This window comes from Crocuta crocuta, unplaced genomic scaffold (genome assembly GCF_008692635.1).
Source record: "Crocuta crocuta isolate KB4526 unplaced genomic scaffold, BGI_CrCroc_1.0 scaffold48, whole genome shotgun sequence".
In the NCBI taxonomy this organism is placed as follows: domain Eukaryota; kingdom Metazoa; phylum Chordata; class Mammalia; order Carnivora; family Hyaenidae; genus Crocuta; species Crocuta crocuta.
Genome location: NW_027533089.1, coordinates 3,395,005 through 3,411,520, shown reverse-complemented (window position 1 = coordinate 3,411,520; position 16,516 = coordinate 3,395,005). Strand labels below are relative to the sequence as shown.

At 36.5% G+C, this 16,516-nt stretch overlaps 1 protein-coding gene and 1 long non-coding RNA gene across 6 annotated transcripts in view; one reads left to right on the top strand and one right to left on the bottom strand.

The window, feature by feature from the left end:
* Window positions 1-16,516, bottom strand: part of LOC144216626 (uncharacterized) — a 69,987-nt gene that overhangs the window by 31,904 nt on the left and 21,567 nt on the right. The window lies entirely within an intron of this gene.
* The window catches only part of SLC35A3 (solute carrier family 35 member A3), a 65,094-nt gene that overhangs the window by 38,134 nt on the left and 10,444 nt on the right, over window positions 1-16,516 (top strand). For 3 of the 5 annotated variants that reach the window (XM_077746056.1, XM_077746053.1, XM_077746052.1), the window contains exons 1-5: window positions 237-437; window positions 6,554-6,708; window positions 6,786-6,908; window positions 10,349-10,520; window positions 15,055-15,173. In XM_077746056.1, coding sequence (XP_077602182.1) covers window positions 251-437; window positions 6,554-6,708; window positions 6,786-6,908; window positions 10,349-10,520; window positions 15,055-15,173 — 756 coding nt within the window. In that variant the 5' untranslated portion in view covers window positions 237-250. Of the gene's footprint in view, window positions 1-236; window positions 438-3,371; window positions 3,721-6,553; window positions 6,709-6,785; window positions 6,909-10,348; window positions 10,521-15,054; window positions 15,174-16,516 lie in introns of those variants that run through there. The other 2 variants (XM_077746054.1, XM_077746055.1) reach the window with 2 other exon arrangements.

The following is a 16,516-nucleotide window of genomic DNA, read 5'->3' as shown; positions in this document are numbered from 1 at the left end:
AAAAAAAAAGATCTGGGGTTTCTAGCCTGTTTGTCTTATTTTCTTCACCTTCCTGAGTCTTCTCGTAGTTACTTCTTTTCTTTGGTCCAGGGTTTATAGTTATAATTAGCAGGAAAAGGGTAGAATGCACGTACTCAATTTGGTCTGGAAATAGAAATCTCATACTGATTTTTAATAAATGTTTCTGTATTTTCTAATTTTGTTTATTTGCCCTGCTTATTTTGTTTTTCAGGCAAATGAAGAGAAAACAATGTCCTCCAACCTAAAATACCTTTCCTTGGGAATTTTGGTCTTTCAGACTACTAGTTTGGTTCTAACGATGCGTTATTCTAGGACTTTAAAAGAAGAGGGACCTCGTTATCTGTCTTCTACAGCAGTGGTTGTTGCTGAACTTTTGAAAATAATGGCCTGCATTTTATTAGTCTACAAAGATAGCAGTAAGCGTTTTGGTTTTCTGTTTTCAAGTCATTGCAATTTACTTGATTATTTTAGTGTTATTTATATATGATATATAAATAAATGTATATTGTTAACTACACGTTTGAACATCATTACCTTATCTAATGTTCTACTGTTAAGAACATTTTTTATTTTCTTAAGACAATTTTAGTCTAGTAACAAAGACATTTTATTCTGATCTATATCATGATTCATGCCTTCCAGTTAATGCTGTAAATATGAAATAGAGCTTCTTGCATTTATAATAATTTGACAATAAGAGTAAATTTTATATAGTTCTGTAACTTTTAGAGATTTAGAGAAGTCATAATTTTTTACTAATTTTTTGACTTTTTTTTTTTTTTAATGTTTTATCCACTTCTAGGAGAGAGAGAGAGACAGCGTGAGCAGGGGAGGGTCAGAGAGAGAGGGAGACACAGACTGACACAGGCTCCAGGCTCCCAGCTGGCAGCCAGCACAGAGCCCGACGCGGGGCTCGAACCCACGAACCGCGAGATCATGACCTAAGCGAAAGTCGGACGCTTAACCAACTAAGCCACCCAGACGCCCCTAATTTTTTGACTTTTGACTAAAAAGTCAAGCCTTTTTATATTATTTGTTGCATTGGTTAGTCCAGTGGTGACTAATTTGATACATTTTAAGAAAAAAGACAGCTTTATTGATACATAATTCATAGGTTTTGAAGTATAAAATTCTTTATTTTNGCGCCCCTAATTTTTTGACTTTTGACTAAAAAGTCAAGCCTTTTTATATTATTTGTTGCATTGGTTAGTCCAGTGGTGACTAATTTGATACATTTTAAGAAAAAAGACAGCTTTATTGATACATAATTCATAGGTTTTGAAGTATAAAATTCTTTATTTTGGGGTATATTACATTATTAATTCTTTGAAATTCTAGGAAAATATATTTTTACACACACCTGTATATCAAAATTTGCAACTTTAACCATTTTTAAGTATAATTCAGTGGCATGGATTATATTCACAATGTTGTACAACCACTAGCACTATTTCTAAAACTTCATTCACACCAAACAGAAACTCTATAACCATTAAATAATAATTCCCATTTCCTTTTATCTTCAGCACTTGGAAACCTCTATTCTACTCTCTGTCTCTATGAATTAGCCTGTTCTAGATTTTCCATCTATGTAGAATCATACAGTGTTTTTCCTTTTATGTCTGGCTTATTTTAGACAGTGTTTTCAAAGGGTTAATCCATGTTGTAACATGTATCAGAACTTTATTCCTTTTTTTTAATGTTTATTTTGAGAGAGAGAGAGAGAGAGAGAGAGAGAAAATGCATTAGCGAGGGTGGGCAGGGGAGGTGCAGAGATAGAGGGAGAGAGACAATCCCAAATAGGCTTCATGCTGTCAGTGCAGAGTCCCGTGCAGGACTCGATCACATGAACTGTGAGATCATGACCTGAGCCCAAATCAAGGGTCAAATACATGGGGCACCTGGGTGGCTCAGTTGGTTAAGCATCTGACTTCGGCTCAGGTCATGATCTCACAGTTTGTGAGTTCAAGCCCCGCTTTGGGCTCTGTGCTGACAGCTAGCTCAGAGCCTGGAGGCTGTTTTGGATTCTGTATCTCCCTCTCTCTCTGACCCTCCCCTGCTCACACTGTCTCTCTCTTTCTCAGAAATAAATTTAAAAAATTTTTAAAAATGTCAGATACTTAACCATCTGAGCCACTTCAGCACCCCAGAACTTTATTTTTTTTTATTACTAAATAATATTTCATTGTATGTATATGTATGTGTGTGTGTGTGTAACATTGTAGCCATTAATATAGTGATGGACACTTAAGTTTTTTCCAACATTTGGTTATTGTGAATAATGCTGTAATGAACACTGAATAATTAATATTGCAATAGAGGCATAAGTCTCTGCTCAAGTCCCTGCTTTCATAACTTTTGAGTATATACTTTGGAGTATAATTATTCAGTCACATGGTAATTCTGCATTTAACTTTTTTTTTTAATGTTTATTTATTTTTGAGAGAGACAGTGGAGGGGCAGAGAGAGATGGAGACACAGAATCCAGAGCAGGCTCCAGGCTCCGAGCTGTCAGCACAAAGCCCAATGTGGAGCTTGAACTCATGGACTATGAGATCATAACCTGAGCCAAAGTTGGACACAACCAACCGAGCCACCCAGGCACTCCTGCATTTAACTTTTTGAAGAGCCACCAAACTTTTCCACAGCTACTGCACCATTATATATTCCCACTGGCAATGTTCGAGGGCTGAAAATTCTCTACATCCTCACCAACACTTGTTATTTTCAAAACAAGAAAATGTATAGGGATGCCACGTGGCTCAGTCAGTTGAATGACCAATTCTTGATTTTGGCTTATGTCATGATCTCAAAGTTGTGAGATTGAGCCCTGTGTCAGGCTCTCCTCTAATAGAATGGAACCTGCTTGGGATTTTCTCTTCCTCTCTCTCATCTCTCTCCACCCCCACATGTGCATTCATCCTCTCTCTCAAAATAAATAAAATAAAATAAAATAAAATAAAATAAAATAAAAAAATAAAAAGTATAGTCATTGTAGTAGGTGTGACATGGTATCTTATTTTGATTTGATTTTCTCTAATGACGTCGAGCATCTTTTCATGTGCTTATTGACCATTTGTTTATCTTTAAAGAAATGTCTGTTCAAGTCTGCTGCCCATTTTTTAATTGTTTGTAAATTTGGTATACTTTTAAATCTATCATGGTGGCCGGTATGGCTGTAGCATATTGATATAGAACGAGAACGGAATAAAGAGAGATTGAATTGGCATTCAGAAAATACAATACAGCTTTGAGGGCTACAGATATTACCATAAAAGCAAAAGTAAATAATCGAAATGTTTAAAATATGTCCCATTTTGCACATGGATAGACCAGTACAGCAACCATATTGACAGTAGAGGAGATGCAAGAATAGGTTCAAGAAGTCATGTTTGGAAGCTGTGGTGCTAGTCCAGGCAAGCAGATGATGGTAGCTTAGATTACAGTGCTAGAGAAGAGATGATGTTTATGAGATATTGTTCTGTGAACAGGAGGTATATGCAAAACAACCTCCAAAGGCTGAAAGAGCTCAAAGACTAAAGAAAAAGGCTGACAGATCAGCTTGATGAGGGTGTCTTGGGTGGCTGCAAGAGGAGTAGATCTCTGCAACATCATCTCCCTGAAGACCTGCTTTTATAGCCCTAGAGGCTGAGGAGCACATGTTGGGGGACAGTCCAAGAGGAAAATGTTTAAGTATAGGTATGTGTCAGTCATATCTCCAAGATAGATCATGGACATTATATCTCAAGGGTGTGCTTAAAGGTGTGGTTAAACAAAAGGACAGAGTGTGTGTGTGTGTGTGTGTATGCGTGTATGCACGTGTTTTGGGGGAGTGGGGCCTTTACAGCAGGTTTGTCCAAGATGGCATTGATTTGGTTCACATAAATGTTTTTTAAGCTACAGCTGACATGACTTGCTAATAGAGTAGGTGTGTGTAGGTCAAGGAAATGGGGAATCCAGTCTGAGGAATAATTCCCAGGTTTTTAGGTTAAATTACTGGGTGAATAGGTATTACAGTAAATGATATATAGAAGATAAGTTAAGAGGAAATTAAGCTTTCTTTTTACGCCATGTCAAATTTGAGATGCCTATAAGGCATTCAAATGAAGATGTTGATTAGTGGAATATATGAATATGGAGCACAAGAATTTGTCACCTTATATAATTCTTTAAAGTCAAGGATTGGATGAAGTAATTTAGTAAATACTAAGAAGAGAAGGCCAAAAACCAAGGTCTGTAGCATTTCTAACATTTAGAGGTCAGTTTGAGAAGGAAAAACTAGTAAAAGAAGACTGAGTCACCAGTAAAGTAGAATAAAATCCATGTAAATGTAATAGGAAAGATGAGGAAGTAGTATTTTTGTTGCTAAGATCTAGAACAATGGAAGTATCCATTCATTTAGCATTGTAGAGCCAAAATTATCTCTGACATGAGTAGTTGGCATTGTTGAGAGAGGCAGTAAAACCAACTCTCAGTGAACTGAAGTACAGATAGTCATACATACACAAAAATAAATTCCAGGGGCCCCCGGCTGGCTCAGTTGATAGAGTATGCAATTCTTTATTTCAGGGTTATGAGTTAGAGTCCTTAAAAAAAAATTTCTAGGTAGATGAAAAATTGACATTTATGACCTTGGTATTGTGAATTATTTTAAATAATATACAAAGAATACAAACGAACTTTTAAANCAAGCAGCTCAACAGAAAAGTGAACAAAGAATATAAATAAGCAGTTTACAGAAGAGAAACCTGGGGCCGCCTGGGTGGCTCAGTCACTTAAGTGTCTTATTTCAGCCAGGTTTGTGAGCCCCGCTTTGAGCTCTATGCTGGCAGCTTAGAGCCTGGAGCCTGCTTCATAGTCTGTCTCCCTCTCTCTCTGCCCCTCCCCTGCTTGTGCGCACATGCTCTCTCTCTCTCTCAAATAAACTTAAAAAAAAACAAAACATGAATGGCCAATAAATATATTAAAAATTTTTAAAAACAAATAAATACATGAAAATATATTTACATAAATATTTTTAAAATATATGAATATAGATCAACCTTACTAGCAAGCAGAGAAATCAAATTAAAGCCACAGACTCAATTTCAGTACCCTCAGATTGGCAAAAAGAAAAAGTCTAGCAATATCAAGAATTGGNTAAGCGAAAGTCGGACGCTTAACCGACTAAGCCACCCAGGCGCCCCTCAGATATCAATCTTTAAACAATTTTTCCATTAAAAATTTTTAAATGTTTATTTATTTATTTTAAATGGTTTTTATTTATTTCTGAGAGAGAGAGAGAGACACAGCGTGAGCAGGGGAGGGTCAGAGAGAGAGGGAGTCACAGACTGAAACAGGCTCCAGGCTCTGAGCCGGCAGTCAGCACAGAGCCCGACGCGGGGCTCGAACCCACGAACCGCGAGATCATGACCTAAGCGAAAGTCGGACGCTTAACCGACTGAGCCACCCAGGCGCCCCAATTTTTCCATTTTAAAGAAAGTTTTCGTAATCAAAGATTTCAAGTTTTATGTTAGGAGAGAAAATCAGCTATGAAGTGTCATTGTTGGTAAAGTAGTAGGATCCTTAGATTTCTCCTGGTTTTAGGGCTCTATGTAACTCTCAAAGTTCTTTGGACATTATTTTGTGATTACTACTGTAGGCTGGCTGGCTCGAAGTCCATTTCCACCCCCTTTCTCCCTTTGTTATTTCTACTATGGAGAATATGAAAGAAAGACTACATTGCCCAGCTCCCTTGCCGCAGGGGGTAGCTGTGCAACAAAACCCTGGTCTGTGAGGGCAGAGAAGGTGCCCACTAGGTCACCGTATCCTCCTGCTCCTTCTTGCTTCCTCAAAACAAGAACCAGGCAGAACTGCAGTGATCATTTGGTGACCTTGTTGCAATAGTCCCGTGGACAGTAGATGAGAAGCATGAAGGTAAAAAGCCAATATAAATGGAGAGAGAGCTTAGGACCCTGACGGCATCACTGAGCTGCTCTAGCAGCTTTGGACCTGGCCCTGGCCCTTTGAGGATGAGACAGATCTCCTTGAGGTTGAGCCAGTTTTCGTTGAGTTTTCTGTTGTTTGCAGCCAAACACACTCCCTAGTTGTTTTACTGTCTTTTATAATTAAAGTCTCCACAATTATTAATTGGCTTGAATGGCTGGTGATAAAATGGAATACACAAAATTCAAGTTTTTATAATTTTGCTACTATAGAGTAAGAATACTTAGCTGAAAAATTAATGCTTTGAGCTTTTGGTGATCATAAATATATATGTGCAGATATATATGTGTATATATGTAAATACATATATAATCAATTTGCTTGTATTTCCTAATGAAAGAATATAAGGATGATGTTCTTCTTAGTTTATGTGTTATAATATTTAACTTTTGAAAAATTAATATCATTAATGGTATATTTCAGACCTAAAAGTATCTTCACATGTAGGTCTGTTTCCATTTTTTATAGGTGAGAAAACTGAGGCCTTAAAAGTATGTAACTTATTCAGAGTTAATTACTGGTTTTATCCATTTCATGTGTTTTCTAGAATGTAGTCTAAGAGCACTGAATCGAATACTGCATGATGAAATACTTAATAAACCTATGGAAACGCTGAAACTTGCTATTCCATCAGGGATATATACTCTTCAGAATAATTTACTCTATGTGGCACTGTCAAATCTGGATGCAGCTACTTATCAGGTACTTAAAATATATTTCTAGTAGTTCTTTTAAGAAGCAAACAAACAAGCAATAATGTTAGCTATTTTCTTTTTCAGGTCACATATCAGTTGAAAATTCTTACGACAGCATTATTTTCTGTGTCTATGCTTAGTAAAAAATTAGGTGTGTACCAGTGGCTCTCCCTCGTCATTCTGATGACAGGAGTTGCTTTTGTACAGGTAACTATTCAAGATAAGTACACCATTCATGTTTATCACAGTTTCAAGACCGTATTGTGCATGGAGAATATGTTTCTGTTATTTGTTGAAGCAAGTAAATACTTATTCTCACAACTGACATTTTTTGAGGGCTTCCTTTGAGTAAGATATTACACTAGGACTGCTACTAATAAGAAATAAAAGTTTTATAGAAGTTATTTCACTTATTAGCCTTATACTCTCTAGGTCCATCTATGTTGTTACAAATGACAAGATTTCATTCTTTTTTATGCCTGAGTAATGTCCAATTATGTTTATATACCATATGATTTCCCTCATCTGTGGCATTTAAGAAACAAAACAAAGAAAAAAAGAGACAAACCAAAACCAGACTCCTAACTATACAGAATAAACTGATGGTTACCAGAGAGGAGGCAGGTGGGGGGATGGGTGAAATAGGTGTAGGGGATTAGGAGTACACTTCCCTTGATGAGTCCTAAGTAATATACAGAGATGTTAAGTTACTGTATTGTACACCTGAAACTAATAAAACACTGTATGTTAACTATACCAGAATTTAAACAAGGGAATGAATGAATGAGTAAAAAGTTTTAAATTAAAATAAATAAAACTCAAAATAGCTGACATAAATCTAGTTGGGAAAATAACATTGTACATAAAACAACACTGATTTTTACTGGATGTCTGGAGAATTTGAGATTATTTATTTTATTAAAAAATTTTAAAGTTTTGTTGATTTATTTTGAGACAGAGAGCACGCAAGTGGGGAAGGTGCAGAGAGGGGGATAGAGAGAGAGAGAGAGGGAGAGAGGGAGAGAGAAGAAAGAAAGGAGGGAAGGGAAGAAGAAGGAAGGAGGGAAGGAAGGAAGGAGGGAAGGGAAGAAGGAAGGAAGGAAGGAAGGAAGGAAGGAAGGAAGGAAGAGAAAATCCCAAGCAGGCTCGACACTAGCAGTGCAGAGCCTGATGCAGGGCTCAAACTCACAAACTGAGAGATCATGCCCTGAGCCAAAGTCAGACACTTAACTGAGCCATGCAGGCGCTCTACATTTGAAGTTATTAATCACTCCCTTCTTGTTGTTTATCAGCTTCCCTGATACCATTCTTTCCTGGTTCTTCTCTTCTTATCTTTCTAATGATTCCTTGTTGGGTTCCTTCCTGGGGTTCTCTTTCTTGATACTTGATAACTGGGGTTGCTTGTTTGCTCGGTATTTCCCTTAAATTATGTCCTTATTTTTGGAGACTTCATTCTGTAGGTTTTTATTAGCACATATATGCTCATAGTTCATTGGTCTGTGTCATCACCTGTACTTTCAGATTTGTACATCTAAAAACCTGTTGGACATCTTAGTTTGGTTATTCAATAGGCTTTATAAACTGAGCATATCCAAAACTAAACTTTACCTTTTCCTCCACCAAGCCTATTCTTGCTTGTACTTTTTCCCTCATTATGTACTCTGCCTGGGAGTTGTCCTAGACTCTTCCTTTTGCCTGTACATTTAATCAGTCACTAAGACCTTGCTGATGCTGCTTTCTATGCTTCTTGATTCTGTTCTTCTCTGTCTCTATTATCACTTCCCCAATTCATGTTGTCTTTTTTTCTCATGTGATCATTTGCCTCCTAAATGATTTTTTTTACTTCAGTCTTATCCATCCCTCAAAATTCAAACTCTATCCAAAAACAAATCCAATCATGTCAATTTCCTGCCATCCAGAGCCCTCCTTCCCCATCACTTTCTCCAGGGGTGCTATGTCTATCTTGAATAAATGTTATTTATTTATTTATTTATATTTTTTTACAAATAGTTTATTGTCAAATTAGTTTCCACATAACACCCAGTGCTCATCCCCACAAGTGCCCTCCTCCATGCCCATCCCCCCCTCCCCCCCACATCCATCAGTCCTCAGTTTTTGTCAGCATTCAAGAGTCTCTCATGGTTTGCCTCTCTCCCTTTCCCCCACCATTTCCCCCCTTCTTCTCCTCCTTGTTCCTCCGTCAAGTTCCTCCTAATCCTCCTATACGTGCAAACATATGATATTTGTCCTTCTCTGCCTGACTTATTTCGCTCAGCATAACACCCTCAAGGTCCATCCATGTTGCTACACATGGCCAGATTTCATTGTTTCTCATTGCCATGTAGTATTCCATGGTATAGATAAACCACATCTTCTTGATCCATTCATCTGTTGATGGACACTTAGGCTCTTTCCATGTTTTAGCTATTGTGGAGAGTGCTGCTATGAACATTGGGGTACATGTGCTCCTATGCCTCAGCATTTCTGTATCCCTTGGGTAAATTCCTAGCAGTGCTATTGCTGGGTCATAGGGGAGTTCTATTGTTAGTTTCCTGAGGAACCTCCACACTGTTTTCCAGAGGGGCTGTACCAGTTTACATTCCCACCAACAGTGTAGGAGGGTGCCCATTTTTATTTTTATTTTTTAAATGTTTATTTATTTATTCTGAGTGAGAAAGCAAACAAGCAGAGGAGGTGCAGAAAGAGGGAGAGAGAGAGAATACCAAGCAGGTTCCACACTGTCAGCACAGAGCCCAATATGGGGCTCAGACCTACAAACCACCAGATCATGACCTGAGCTGAAACCAAGAGTTGGACACTTAACCAGCTGAGCCACTCAGATGCCTGCCCCTAGTTACGTATTTTTAAATGCCTATTACAAAGATATAACTGTCATTTCAAACGCATATCTTCATAGATATTGCTAGGGATAAGCTAAAGTAGGTATTACATTGTAAAAAGTGAGATGTTTCAAATTAAAGTTTCAAGGGGCGCCTGGGTGGCTCTGTTGGTTAAGTGTCTGACTTCAGCCCTTTTCATAATCTCACAGTTCGTGAGTTCAAACCCCTTGTTGGGCTCTGTGTTAACAGCTCAGAGCATGGAGCCTGCTTCAGATTCTGTGTCTCCCTCCCTCTCTCTCTTTCTTTCTAAAAAATAAAAAAAAAATATTTAAAACATTTAAATTAAAATAACAATTAATAGTTCAGGTGGAACACAGAGTTGACAAAAGCCATGAGGATAATTTCAGGAACACTGAGCTATAGGATAAAGCCCACAGTGGCTAACATGATACCATATGGAACCACCATAATTACCAACAGCTCCAGACTCATTTTCGCTGCTCTAACAGTTCACACTCTGAATTTCTACAACTGAACTGCTTATAGAAGCTGTTTTGTGCATCTGTGCATTTACTCATTCTCTTTCTCTTTTTTAGGGAATTTTTTAAAATTGTAAGTTGTAACAGTAATATCACTATGGGAAAAAAATAAAATGATTCTAAGGCTTTCTTTCAGAAGCTCTCCTTTGCAATCCCCAAGAATGGTATTGGTTGCATTTTTATCTTAAGGTCTGACAGTGCACTCTAAATATGTACTTTGTAAAATATCGTAAGAATAAACTCCAGTTTCATTTTTCTTCTTGTTCAGTGGCCCTCAGATTCGCAGGAACCAGATTCTAAGGAACTTTCAGCTGGCTCTCAATTTGTAGGCCTCATGGCAGTTCTCACAGCATGTTTTTCAAGTGGCTTCGCTGGGGTTTACTTTGAGAAAATCTTAAAAGAAACCAAACAATCAGTTTGGATAAGAAACATTCAACTTGGTAAGTTTTAAATGCTTTCTAATGTTTTTTTTTAATGATATTTTTTAAAGTTAGACTTAAAGATTACTATATATCTTTAAATAAATAAGCCTCCCGGGGTGCCTGGGTGGCTCAGTCGGTTGAGCGTGCGACTTCGGCTCAAGTCATGGCCTCACAGTCCATGGGTTCAAGCCCTGCGTTGGGCTCTGTGCTGATAGCTCAGAACCTGGAGCCTGCTTCAGATTCTGTCTTCCTCTCTCTCTGCCCCTCCCCCACTCACTCACTGTCTCTCAAAATAAGACATAAAACAATTTAAATAAATAAGTCTCCCATAAAATCTCATTGATACAAATACCTGGCAAGGTCTTTGCTTTTTTAAACATTATACTTAAGGAGCGTCTAAGTGGCTCAGTTGGTTAAGTATCCAACTGTTGATTTTGGTTCAGGTCATGATTTCATCATAGTTGTGAGATGGAGCCCTGAGTCCTGAGTCCTCAGTGCTGGCCATGGAGGCTGCTTAAGATTCTCTCTTTCCCTCTCTCTCTTTCTCTCCCTCCCCCCAAAAACATTGTATCTAAAAAACAACACCCAAAAGCATTGAGTTTTAAATGAATGCCTTTATTCAAGAATATGGAATTTTAGGTCTGTGACATAAGTGTGTATATAGCCTGTTTCTGTCCTCACTATTTGAAGACTTAGGAACTTTCTTCTTGGTTGCTACAATTCTCAGAGAAGGTGTTACAAATAACATATTCTCTCCCTGAGAGGGAAAGGGGATTAAGATACTTGGCAAATGTCAGTTGTATGATACAGTATTGTCAACTATAGTCACCATATTATATTTCAACCTAAGACATACCCTTTAAATACCTTACAATTTTACTTGTCAATTTTATCTCAATAAAGCTGAAAAAGAAAAAAAAAGATACTTAGGGAAAAAGTTTGAAATGATGAAACTTTCATCTTTGTTTTAAAATTTTAGTATACCTTTTTATTTTAAAATATTATGTTTTTAAGTGTAAAATGGAGGTAATACTACTATTTTCCTCATAAGGTAATGCCAAAACCTATGAGACAACATGAGCCTTTATGTATATGTGTGCATGTGTATACTATATTGATTTACATACATGCATGTATACACATGAATGTGCTGTTCCTGTGATAAATATTTAACAAATGTTAATATTGTGTTGTGTTTATAATTTTATGAGAGCCTTATTTATATATTGACTTTTCTATTAAAAAGTCTTTTTAATTCAAAAAAAAATTATGTTTTAGCTTTTAAATTCTGTAGTAATTTTGCTAACTGAAGGTAAATAGTTTATAACAGAAAGACCTCACATACTTAAGGATTTCATTTAAGTAAATATTTAAACTACTACAATATTCCAGATTTAGTATTCCAGGTGTATATTAGTTTTAGAAAATGCTGCATGTGAGAGATAGCTTCGTTGCAAATCAACCATTCTATTTCAAGTCTGTCCTTGTGATTTTTTTTAAAGTTGCTTTTAGTCTTTAAAAAAAATTTTTTTTAAACGTTTATTTATTTTTGAGAGAGAGAGGGACAAGAGTGTGAGCAGGGAAGGGGCAGAGAGAGAGGAAGACACAGAATCTGAAGCAGGCTCCAGGCTCCACGCTGTCAGCACAGAGCCTGAGGCAGGGCTTGAACCCACAAACTGTGAGATCGTGACCTGAGCGGAAGTTGGCGCTTAACCGACTGAACCCCCCAGGCACCCCTGTTCCTGTGATTTTAGAACTCATCTTTGAAAACTGTGTTTTGTTTTTTTGTCTACATCAACTTAACAAATATACTGTATCTCTCCTGGTAGCAGTCAGGCTCTCCACAGTGAATGTCTGTACGCCTAATGGCCTGTACTTTAAGTTAAACGTTCCCAAACAAACCTTCCAAATTTGATTCTTCCATTTTTCCAGCTGTTTTCAAGTAATGTGATAACAAACTGAACCTTCATATTTATCACAGAGAATTTGTTTCAGTTTCTCTGTTTTTTTTTTTTTTGTTTTTTAAGAATATTCAAAGTAGGGGCATGTGGATGGCTCAATAGGTTAAGCATCAGACTCTTGATTTTGGCTCAGGTCATGATCTCACAGTTTGTGAGTTCGAGCCCAGCATTGCTGTCAGCACAGAGCCTGCCTCAGATCCTCTGTCCTCCTTTTCTCTCTGCCCCTCCCCTGCTCACGCACGTGTTCTCACGCACTCTCTCTCTCTCTCTCAAAAACAAATAAACATTTTTTAAAAAAGAGTATTCAAAGTAAATACTTTTAAAGATTAAGTTAGCTCTTTTTGTGTTTGGTTTGTCTAGAAGGCAAGTACACAGCCTTAAGAAGCACCAACCAATGTAATTCACCATTTCAGAAATAGTATATCTATAGTATGGTAAATAAGCACACTTGATTTTATAGTCAGACCACTCAAATTCTGATTTCATCATTTGCCACCTATGTGGCCTTAGGGAAGTTACTTAATCTTCCTCTGCTTCACTTTCCTCATCAATAAAATGTACTTAATTATAGTACTTACTCCATATGTTGCTATGAGGATTAAATGAGTTAATACTTGTGAAGTGTTTAGAATAAAGTGCCTTGCATAGTAAGCACTAAGGTCAGCTATTTATATAAATATGCAAATATCAGGAAAGAAAGAAATGAAAGTTTCTGTTGTTGCCCACATTTTCTTGAATTATAAGAATGAAAAGCCCGAATTCATAATTTTATGGTGCTTAATGGGTTTCTAATTTGACCTCATAACACATGAATGGTAAGCTAAGTAAAAGTTTTGTAAAGGATATATAAATAAGTTATAGATAACTTGAGATTATAAAAACACAAATTAAAACAATTTAATAGCATTTTTCAAGTATCAAACTGTCAACTATTAGCAAATTGATAAGGTCCAATATTAGCCAGAGATGGAGAAATAGGAACTCGTATTACCTATGGTTCCCAGGAATATAGATTGTAATAACCTTACTGTATCTCAATTTGGGAGTATTTAACAAAATTTTAAATAAATGTTTTGATGCAAAAATTCCACTTCTGAATAAGAATTTATCCTACAGGTATACTTACACAAGAACACAAAGATAGATCAAGGTTATTCATTTTAACATTGGTTGCAATTGTAAAAAATAGCACGTAGAATATTACTCAAATAAATGATCAGTATGATCAGTATGATTAAATAGTGCAGTGATTAAGGTCATGGAGTCCAGAGCTACACTGACTAGATTCAAATCCTGAGTCCATCACTTAGCAGCAGTGTGAGCTAAGGCAAGTTTATTTAACTTCTCTATGTATCAGTTTCTTCATCTATAAAATGGGAATAAGAGTATATACCCAATAGGGTTGTTGTAAGTTAACATACATAAAGCACTTAGAACAATTTGTGGAAGATCATGTTATATAAGTATTTTATTATTATCATCCATAAATGGAATATTGCACAACTGATAGAATGCTGTAGATCTGTATACAATGACATGTATATAAGCTTCTGTAGTGTATCCTATTTTCCTAATTTTCAAATGTTGTTTTATAATTAAAAAATAGAAACCTAATACTCATGTGTTTCTTTTTGTATTTTGTATTTTTGTAATTTTGTAAATTTGTATTACGTTCATGTTCAAAATTAGACATCTTAAAATGACTGATGTATACCTGAAACTAATATAACACTGTATGTTAACTATATTGGAATTAAAATTAAAAACTTAATTAAAAAACGATCAAGTTGGCATAAATAAAATTAAAAGAACATTTCCTATCCTTTCAGTTCCTTTCCATCATGGAATACTTCAAGTAGTTATGGCTTTATAAAAACTGCCTCATCCTACACTCTGACTGCATGTCATACCAGAGACTACTACTAACAAGCAGCCCTACCGGCATCCGTTTCTTTCTTTACAGTTTAGGATCGCTCCTGGAAATCTCGTAGGTCCCACGGCAATGTGATCAGCTCTGTGGTAGAACTAAGGAACGCAGCAGGGAAGAAGACACAGTTTCTCCTGACACTGACCAGGCTTTCCTTAACCTCGAGGCTTTAGTAATGACAGCTTCTGATGTTGCCCGACTATTTCTTAGCTTTGAATTTTTGGATATTACTTGTGGTACTTTCAGAACTTCTTAAGAAGGAAAAATGCTGTGCCACATACCTCAGCTTTTATGTCTACATATGTGAATATGAATAGATAAGAATGTAGAGCTTGCATAGGAAGATATGAGACACAATGAAAAGGCCAAAAGTGAGCATTTTTCAGATATTTGAATGAGACAGCCATGTGGTCATGTGATTTAAACATTACCAGGGTTGGTAATCTCTGTTCTTTTTTATATTCTCCTGTCTGTGCCTTACAGTCATAATGTAGTACAAAGTTTAATTTTGTTAGGTTTATATAAATAATCAAGTGAAAGATTTTTATAGTTATCAAATTTTATAAAAAAGGAAAAGCTAAAATATAAATTTTAGAACATCAATGCAAAAATATCTCTCCAGACAAACTAAATGACACATGCCGTAATTTTTTTTTTTTTTTAGGTTTCTTTGGGAGTATATTTGGATTAATGGGTGTGTACATTTATGATGGAGAATTGGTGTCAAAGAATGGATTTTTTCAGGGATATAACCAACTGACTTGGATAGTTGTTATTCTTCAGGTAAAGCATTTAAAGTCTTATATTTAGGTGGGTGGCTTAGTCAGTTAAGCGTCAGACTTCAGCTAAGGTCATGATCTCACAGTTCATGGGTTTGAGCCCCGCGTCGGGCTCTGTGCTGACAGCCAGCTCAGAGCCTGGAGCCTGCTTCGGATTCTGTGTCTCCCTGTCTCTCTGATGCTCCCCTGCTCACGCTGTCTCTCTCTCTCTCTCTCTCAGAAATAAATAAAGCATTAAAATAAAAATAAATAAATAAAGTCTTATATTTAATGCTAATAAGCTTTATTTTAATAAAGAGAATCAGAGTAGATACTGATGTACGATGTGAGAGAAAAAGATCCCTCCTGTTGGTGCTCTCATTATATCTAGTTTATTCAGGGAAGTTAAAATAGAACCGGTCTTAATGTTATAATGAAAACTTACTTTGAAAAGGTCATAAATGAACTTTGTGGTATTTAAATTTGACATAATGAAAATGCAAGTTTAAGACTAAAGGACTTGAAGTTGAAGGTAAATTTCACTTTAGGGTTTTTTTTTTTTTTTTTTTTTTACAGTTCTTGTCATTGTACAGTAAGTTGTGATCAGCCCATTAAGGCTCAAAAGCAGATCAAGATAATTAAATCTGTAACACATATTAAAATATTCCTATCAAATTATCTCAGTTTATAATTTGAAATTTTTCAAGAGTTGAGTAATTTCATCATAAAAAAAAACACCTTGATTACTCTGGAGGATGTAAAAGTGAAGATACAAGTCACTGCCCTCACAAAGCCTTTCTTTAGAGGTATTTGAAGCTGTCAGAGGCAAGGTCTCTTACAGAAATTGGGTAAAGGTGGCAAATCGTCATTGTGTTTTGAAAGCAGGAAATATACGTCTTTTTTTTTTTTTTGCACTTTACCTAGGTTTTCTGGTTTATTATAAAAGACACAGCCCAGGAATAGTGAGATAGAAGAGATGCATAAGGCAAGGTATGGGAGGGGAAGTGAGGAGCTTCCAAGCCCATTCTGGACACACCAACTCCCAGTACCTCCATGAGTGCACCAACCCAGAAACTCATTTCATCTTTTTTTAATTTTTTTTATTTTTTATTTTTTTTNTTGTCAGCATTCAAGAGTCTCTCATGGTTTGCCTCTCTCCCTTTCCCCCACCATTTCCGCCCTTCTTCTCCCCCTTGTTCCTCCGTCAAGTTCCTCCTAATCCTCCTATACGTGCAAACATATGATATTTGTCCTTCTCTGCCTGACTTAGGAAATATACTTCTATTTTTAAGATAGGAGAAGAGGCAAGGATAAATGGTAATTCAGAAGAAATATAAAATAGAGATAGGGTAAGTCAGGCGAGTTTGT